We start from the raw sequence: 8,909 nt of genomic DNA on the forward strand, positions 1-8,909 counted from the left end.
TGTGCCCTGACTGGGAATAGAACCGCAAGCTCCTGGTTTATAGTTCGATGCTCAACCACTTAGCCACACCAGCCAGGCTATTTTACATTCTTAGACTGTCTCCATACTCTTATCAATCCTGAAGTGAGTCTAATTCATTCTTTGGTCTATACTTTTTCCTACAGCTTCTAATGCTATCTCATCATTCTCCCAAGTTAATTTACCAATAGTAAGAATTTGCAAGAGCGATCAGGACTCTCTCTCCATCATTCATTCTGAACTCTCACAATAACGTTTCACTGTAAGTAGCTTCTGCTCTCATTCCCATCAAGGCTGGGTAGACAAGTCCTTTTGTCCTCTTCACTTTCTGCCACAACTCCCCTACTATTAACATTTGCAAGTTCTTTTCTCTTCCTTTTATTGTGTATAGACTAAATCCTTGCTAGTCTCTTCATTACTAAATATCTTTTCAACTCTTATTAAATACCGATACAAATGCATTAGTAGTTTTGAGGCTATGGGTAACCGCTAAAGCAGAGCTCTGGGCACCTTCTATCATTTTCCCTTTGTGTCTGCTCTAGGGCCCAACACCACAGTGGCTATAAACTAGCCATAATCAAACCACTATACAAAGTTTCTTGATCTAGGGCACAATAGCTCCTCAAACACCCCCGGCTTTCAGCATTATGCAGCTTCTCTCTTGGGCTATACTGTCTCCTAAATTGCCTATTTTATAATATGTCTGATCACCAGTAAATATTTTTCCTAGGGATCTGGGGCAGAAAGGGAGGGGCTTTAGATCAACCCAAATACAAATGTCACAGCTTTTCTTTTAGCTCTTGGAAAACCTCCAACTTTCTTTTGTTTGTTTGTCAGTCTTTTTTGACCTAATATTTATTACCCATATATCCATGCCCTCTAATTTTCAATGCTTGTCTTTCTTTGGTACCATTTGAAGAAACCTTTAATCATTATTTATTACTATTTTACCATCTTAGAAAGTTCATGAAAAATTGCAAGTTCCCATTCTCTGTCAATTATGTCTAATGATGGACGAGAGGTTTAAGCCACTATCCAATGTTTCAACCATTTACCCCTGTTTGGGGGTGATTCTCCAAACTAGCACAGCCCACGAGGTGGTCTGTAGCACATCGCATTGTATTGTTGGGAGTTTAGCTGCCATGGTGAGAACATGTGCCTGATTCTATATAGCCTGTGACACAGATGGGCACTGGATCAGGAGTGCCAAGCACCATGCTACCTTCAGACTTCCTTCTCCCTTTGCACAGCCAGGACCCTGTTCCTAGGCCAAGTTTGTGTGCCAGACTCCCTCTCCCTGAGTATGGGAGTTTCTTCCCAGGAGAGCACTAAGTCTCATGCAACAAGTTTCTTGCAGGCCAACCCCACTAGTTTGCAAGTGTGCCTGGATACATTTAAATCCCAGTGGTTCGTGTAGCTTAAATTCCAGTTAGGATTCCCCCATTCCCTTCCCCTCACATAGTTTTAAAAAGCAAAGGTTCTGCATATGAATATCCAGAATTTAGTATTTTCCTCTCCACGCCCAGGACTTTCATCTCGATGCCTTCTGACTCCTCCGCTCGCCCCCCCACTTGGTTCTCCCTCTCTCCACTTTCCTCACAAGTCTTTGAATACTAGGGTTGGCTTCTCTCTACCCTTTAATCTCATTTCTTGAGGTCCATAAAAAGTCTCAGGGTCGTGAAGCTCTAGTTGGCCTACTTCTGGAGAGACTGTGTAATTATAATTTGGGGTGATAGCCCAGGGGCAAGGAGAAGTGGTAGTGAATGAATGTAGATGCACTTCTCTCTCTGGAGATTTAGCAGAGAGAATACAGGGAGAAAGGTCGGGGGAGATTAAGGAGAGCGACCAGAGTAGGGAGCTGCCTGGAGCTGTAGCCAGAAGGTGTTCCAGTGAAGCAAGTTTTTCTTAGAATGAATGTCTGACAGCGAGCTTTTTACCTCATTGAATGCACAAGATGCCTTGGGCCCAGGACATCCCAAACATAGCTCTTTCTGAACAAGTTTCCTTGTGAGTCCCTCTATCTGCTATAGCATATGACCCCCAGAACACACATGCACCAACACACACACACACACACACACACACACACACACACACACACACCCCAATATGTACACACACACCAAATTACAGAGAAGGCAGGCCTTACTAAGCATTGTGAAATAATATCCTACGGGTCCCAAATTTTTTACTACCCCCTCTGACAATACCCAAGGATATTTAAGCTAGGTATAATTCACCGTATAATTAGAAAGAGTAAAGTTTAAAAATGTTTTTCAAGGGTGAACAGCGTGACTAATTCTTATCCGTTGTAAAGTATAAGTAATTGAAATCGGGCTCTTTCCTATTTAGCCAGGGGAGGATTAGGAAGTAGAAGCCACAAGATAATCTGAAGTCTTGTAGGGAAGAGAAGGGTTCAGAATTTCAAAGACAAGTTTCTTCCTACTTAAAAATTTGTCCAGAGGGAACAAAGGTGATATTAGAGGGGAGCTCTGTTTCAGTAGAGCAGTGGAATAGAAGGCAGATAACAGTGCGTAAACAGTTCTGAAACTAAAGCAACTAGTACAGACTCATTGAAGGAGTATGGATGGCATTGAAAGGAAAGAGAAATGCAGTGGCGATTCGGGCCAAGTAGAAGTTTTTTCCAGAAGAGTATAAAAGGAAAATGAAGGAATATACAGGTTTAGGTCATACCCCCAGAGCTATTTCACTTATTTAAACTCCATCTGTTTCTTCAAAGGGAATTCAGCCCTATAAGTAATTCCCAAAATTTGTTTTATAAATGTTAATTTTCTACGTTATAAGGCAGTGCCCTAAAACATATTTTTTTAAAAGTCTTATAAAGTTGATTAAGCAAAGTTAAACAGATGTGTCAGATTTGGTAGTAGTCTTATGTTAAATTTTATGTTAAGATCCCACAATATCTCAAATCCAGTCCTTGACAAATAATTACTGGCAAAGACCACATGATAGCCCTCAGGACAACTGTGAATGATGGGTTCCTGCCAAACAATCTCAGGCGATTCTTTCTCAGGCAAATCACAAATTTTCAAGGGATAATCTTATTCCCTGAAAGTGAAATGTCATTTGTATTCCAGGATATTTTATAGAGCGATAGCTGTCTTTCCTTGTCCTCATTTCCTTCCTTCTTTATGTATTGTAGCAACGCTGCTGAGAAACACTGAGCAACAAAAAAGCACTTCAGCACTTAGCATTTAAATGAGGACTCTAACTGGGAATAAGCTGTGCTCATTCTCTGTTCCGAGGTCTCTGAGTGAAAGCTGCTAAGGAACAGCTCTAGCCACTGTTCCCAGAAAGCCTGGGATTGCAGGAACCCCGTCCAGGACCATTATGGAAGCTGAGCATTTGGTTTTGTTTTCTGACCTCGTTACCTTGGTCCCTGTAGTGGAGACTTTAGAAAATATTCACGTTCTCAATTGCACTGATGGATACAATGCCAGTTTATGTCAGGATCAAGAAGGTAGGTGTGCATGATAACTCTAAGACTTGCCCTATAAAACAACCAGTAAACAGTTCAAGGTAGGAAAATTGGCAGGTTTTGGCACTTTGGTACCATTTTCACTACTTAATGGAACTAAATCCGTGGATGGTAAAAATGTCCTCACCTCAATCTGAATAGCCACAGCTCAAACAGAAACAAACTCAAATTAGTAACAAATTCTCCTTTTACTAATTTGTGTTCTTGATTTTTCACCCCAATGGGGGTCATATCTGTATGATGTTCCCCAAGATTCACTCTAATTTCTGGCACTAGATCTCTTGAACATGGGATAGGGGGTTCCTTTTCCTGCCCTTCTTCTTCCTATTTTGAACCACAACAGTATTTGGAAGATTTAGACTAAGGGAATACATGCAGTTGAAAATGCTACAGAAAGTATACATGAAGCAAGTTTAGTCAAGGGTTGATAACTGTTGAAGCTGAGTTATTGGGCGTTGTTATATGTAGTGTTCTATGTTTTTTTTAAAAAAGAAAATTTCAATAATATAAAATTAAACAACAGAATACACCTGAAGCAATAATCTATGCAATTTGGGCTCCACCAGACACCTTGGATTAACATGAAGAAACAACAGACAGGATGACATGGCCCATCTATTGGTTTGCTATTTATTATCCTGGATATTGGCCTGGAATGGAAACTTCAGAGTCTGATACGGTGAACCTGAAGAGCCCAAGTAAATGAAAAGGACTGAGATGGTAGCAAAAGAGAATTACAGTTTTTAATTAAAAATATTTATTTAAAAATATAATTGCTATCTCTATCTAGTTGCATATATGGGAGAATTACAGTCTTGAATGAAGGGGAAATTCTTCTTTATGCAGAATGGTTTAAGCTTGGCCTGGAAAACACAAGAATTTCATCTATGGAGCTGCATAGAAATACTGAACCATTGGCCCACTTACAGGGTCTACTGAGACTCCTGAAGCATAGCTTCAGTCTGTGCTGTGACTGGGGCATGCTGACATTGGGAAAGCAACCTATCAAGAAAAGTGAATTTGGACTGGGCAAATAACAGTGAATTTAAATGATCCCCTATGGTCTGATTTCTCTTGGTCTGGAGAAAACTATGACCTAAGAAGCATATAGAGAGATGATATAATCAAGGACCTACGATAAAGATTGAGAAAAGCAAACCATAAAAATTTGGCTTATAATGAGACGAGAGAGTCTGCCCAGAGTGGATGATAGTTGTTTTTAAGAGGCCCTCAGAGTGTAGGTACATTTCAGATGGGAGGCAAGGGGGCTGTTATTTACCTTAACCAAGCTCAGAGTTTCCCCCAACTGTTAACCCAGTCTGATCTTTTACCTGGGAGGAAAAATCTGCTTTCTGGGGAGATAAACGAGAGTTTACCCTAAGTAAAATTGTACTGACCTCTCTTTCTAAGCCCTCTGAGTTCTTCTCTACCTCTAATAGAAAATAAAAGGGTAAATGGAGCACAGAAAAAAAAAAAGGGATTTTATTATCAGTTCCAAGAGAGACTAGCATTACCCAATATAGAGCAGCACTAAACCAATTGTCCCAGCTGGGTAAAAGGGGGCGGAGGTGGGGGGAGTAAACTCCTTCATGGAAGAGAGAGGGGTTGGGTTGAAATTCCTTTTCTTCTGATTATGTATATCCCATTTACCTCTATGTAATGTCACAAAAATGCGATCCTCCTTTGTGTCATATTATCTAACACACACACACACACACACACACACACACACACGCACGCACTGTAGAGCATCCTCCTCATTACTTATGCCAGCGGTTCTCAACCTGTGGATCGCGACCCCTTTGGGGTCAAGGGAAAACTCAAGACCATCAGAAAACACATATATAATTACATACTGTTTTGTGATTAATCACTATGCTTTAATTATGTTCAATGTGTAGCAATGAAAATACATCCTGCATATCAGATAGTTACATGACGATTCATAACAGTAGCAAAATTACAGTTATGAAGTAGCAACGAAAATAATTTTATGGTTGGGGGTCACCACAACATGAGGAACTGTATTAAAGGGTCGCAGCATTAGGAAGGTTGAGAACCACTGACTTATGCAAATTGGTCTCATAAGAAAAGCTTTAAAAAAGTGTCTCCTCTCAGGACCATAGCCTTTGTAAATCATAATAATAACAATTATAATAGTTTGTTATTGTTGCTATTATTTATAGCAGGAGAAGTAGAAACTCTGAAAGGAAAAACTCAGGTCTCAAGTTGTTGAGGAAATCAATGACACAACTGGGAACTGAGCTTCCCTGATCATGTCTCAAGGCCTTAGAACCTCTTACACCACAGCTCCCAGCCTAATCCTGCTCAGAATTACCCCACAGACCCCGCTTGTTTTAGGGGACTGTGAACTTTCCTTTACTGATTAGGGAAGCTATTAGGTATGTGACTCCTTTATTGGCGTATTATTTTCCAGATTCCAAAGCAGTTTCTCACACCTGACTTTTTCCCCCTAACTTTCTAATGTGACAAAGCTTAGTGGGTCCTCACTGGATTGTCTGTGTTCTTTTTGTATCTGTTAGAGGGAAAACTCAACAAAAACTTAATAGGACAACACATTACCATGAATTCAATGATTTTAAATGAGCTGTGTATTTTACTGGTCATAATATACATTTGAAAAAGTGTTGCATATATATAGCTAACGATGATGCTTCATGAGAATATGGATTCAAAGACCCCCCCCCCACACACACACACACACACTTAATAACTGAAGCCTTTGCTAATCAGGGGTTTTGCATGTTGTCATTAGTTGAAATTTCAAGAGCCATAGACAGGTTACTCTAAAAACATAAATGTAGAGAAACAAGGGATGATGTATTGCAAAAAGTGCTTTAACACAAGATTTCAGGTAATCTTGCTCTTCTGCAGAAAAGAAACTGACCATGTTTAAATCCTTTGGAAAAACTAAGGGTAGTGATCTCTGTTGAAGAATTCGACCAGAGCCATGGTTAACCTCTGTGTCCCAGTGGATCTTTCTGATTTGGTTATTGCGTTGAGGAGAGTGAAAGAGAGAGAAAGAGGGAAAAGGGGGAGGGGGAGAGAGGAGAGAGAGAGAGAGAGAGAGAGAGAGAGAGAGAGAGAGAGAGAGAGAGAGAGAGAGAGGAACTGGAAAGACCCAGTATCATTATGATAATCATTTGGAGTTGAATGAAGTCAACAGTTAAGGAAAAATATGTTCTAGGTCCATTCATTTCAGATGAGTAAATGTATTGGAAGTGGACAGTCAAATTACTTCATCTCTGGCCACCATTATAAGCATCAGTGTTCGCTTGGCTATAACATGCTTTCCCACACTCATTTCTTCCTTCCTTCCTTCCTTTCATTCATTTTTTTTAGCCATTAATAAGAAACAACAAATTAAAAAAAAAATATTTTTTCTCAAGTTACTAAAGGATCATTCTTTCAAAAGCATCCAGACAAGAGAAAACTATGGAGAATGCTCTTTCCCCCAATTATGTTGCACTGAGATACCTAGTAAAACTGCATATTGTAGGCACATGTCATTTTTATCCGTTCCTTTTCAAGCCCAGGAATTTCTGTTGATGAACTCGTTTAGGCAGTAATTTCAGGCAAGCCTACAATTGAACAGCCAAGCAGAAATTGTGATTCTCTATTTGTTAAATGCTTTTGAGGTCCCCACAAAAAAAGTTGATAATGAAGTACTAAGAGAAACATCTGAAAGGCTGCGGTTGGTCAAATTTCTCTGCATGGCACAAAGGGAAAGATGACCTTAAGCAAAACCCTGATAGTTCCATTATAAGAATAATCGAGGTTGAACGTTAAATTTAAAAATCACATTTCAAATGCCACCAAAACCAGACTCAGCAAAGTATAAATATTCAAATTGAGGTTTATGGAATGCAATTTTAAAAAGTTAACTGCCTTATACAGATTTGTACACTTTCTCCTCAAAGTCAGGGAAAGTGAGAAGGGGTTCTTAAACCCTGTTTTAAAATAAGGATTTTCTTTCACATCTCTTTTTTTCTTCTTTCTCTTTGAATCCAGACACTTGAATTTGGACAGACAAGCAACCCAGCCACCTTTCAGTGTGGCAGTGTCAGTATCGGAATGAAATGAACATGACCCCTCCAGCAGGGAAGGAACACACAGTAAAGGTATTTTTTATAGAACAATTCTTCACACTGCCCTGGTGACTGGGGAAAGGAATCTCGTGTTTCTCTTTTGCTGATACTGAATCAGCTGAAGAATACCATGAACATCAGTAGAAATTCTCTGAACTAGTCTCCTCGCCCTTTTGTCTTTTTGTTCTCATGAGAGAGAGAGAAAGAAGATTTTTTTGGACATGAAATATTTAATTAAAATACCAATTAAAAATCGACCAATTATTTGGTGGTTCCGTTTATAATCAGGAATGTTGCAAATTATTGCATTAACCGGCAAATTGTATTAATTTGGCAGACTTGTTATCAACTCTTTAATAATGATGGCTATACTCATTTATGATAAGAACACACTCTCAATTAGCACAGGAAGCTGATTTCAGCAAAGAAACCCCTATTCTTGCTTCCTCAACAGTTTATGTAGCAATTGGATTCGTAACTTGGTTAAATAGATGGTCAAAATGAGAACTGATGAAGAGAGACTGAGCTCACATCTTAATTGAGGAGAAACCCCAAGCACCCTGGCAACATGCATTTCCTAGGTCTTACAGTCTGCATGTCATTTTGTACTTGCTTATTAACTTTTCCATGTATAGGTACTTTATGTGTTTTCCAAGAGCTAAGTGCAAATGATGATCATGTCATCTATTATTTGTGTGGTGATTTATAGTTTACAAAACACTTTCACACATGCTATCTTATTTTCTGAGCAATTTAGAAATATTTGTAAATGGAATAAATTAAACAAATTTGTAGAAAGTTTAGGTTCCTAAAATATTTAAATTCAAACATGTTGGCTGACCTAGTACCAACTCAGTAGTTAATTTTTAATCTCTAGGAAGTGATGATATGAACTATTCCTTAGAATATTCCGAAAACATTCAAGTCAGACAGTGCAAAATAAGATCCCATTGAATTTTTGTCTTCAACATACAGTAGAACTTGCTTTGAACTACCATCCTCTTCTCTACAATGCCAAAATCAAGATTTGATAAAAAGGGCTACTGTCTTTCCCAAAAAACCATGCAGAATATTTGTGATACAGCACTTTAGAAAAATAGGAACCCCCATCTTTTAATTCTTTTATTGGTAGGGGTCTAAGGATTTACTGAAATCAGCCACAATTTGGAAGAGCTCTACTCCCTGGAACACTTTTTCCTAGGAGAGATCCCAACGCGCCCTACATTCCTGGAAATGAAAACGAGCTCTCTCCCATATATTACATGCATTTTCCTACTTCTAGG

At 39.1% G+C, this 8,909-nt stretch overlaps 1 protein-coding gene across 2 annotated transcripts in view; it reads left to right on the forward strand.

The window, feature by feature from the left end:
- Positions 1-7,848, forward strand: part of SEC31B (SEC31 homolog B, COPII coat complex component) — a 52,574-nt gene extending 44,726 nt beyond the window's left edge. For both annotated transcript variants that reach the window (XM_036336312.1, XM_036336314.1), the window contains one exon: positions 7,550-7,848. In XM_036336312.1, coding sequence (XP_036192205.1) covers positions 7,550-7,621 — 72 coding nt within the window. In that variant the 3' untranslated portion in view covers positions 7,622-7,848. The remainder of the gene's footprint in view (positions 1-7,549) is intronic.
- Positions 7,849-8,909: the final 1,061 nt, after the last annotated feature.

The sequence above is a fragment of the Myotis myotis genome, unplaced genomic scaffold, assembly GCF_014108235.1.
Source record: "Myotis myotis isolate mMyoMyo1 unplaced genomic scaffold, mMyoMyo1.p scaffold_m19_p_15, whole genome shotgun sequence".
Classification (NCBI taxonomy): domain Eukaryota; kingdom Metazoa; phylum Chordata; class Mammalia; order Chiroptera; family Vespertilionidae; genus Myotis; species Myotis myotis.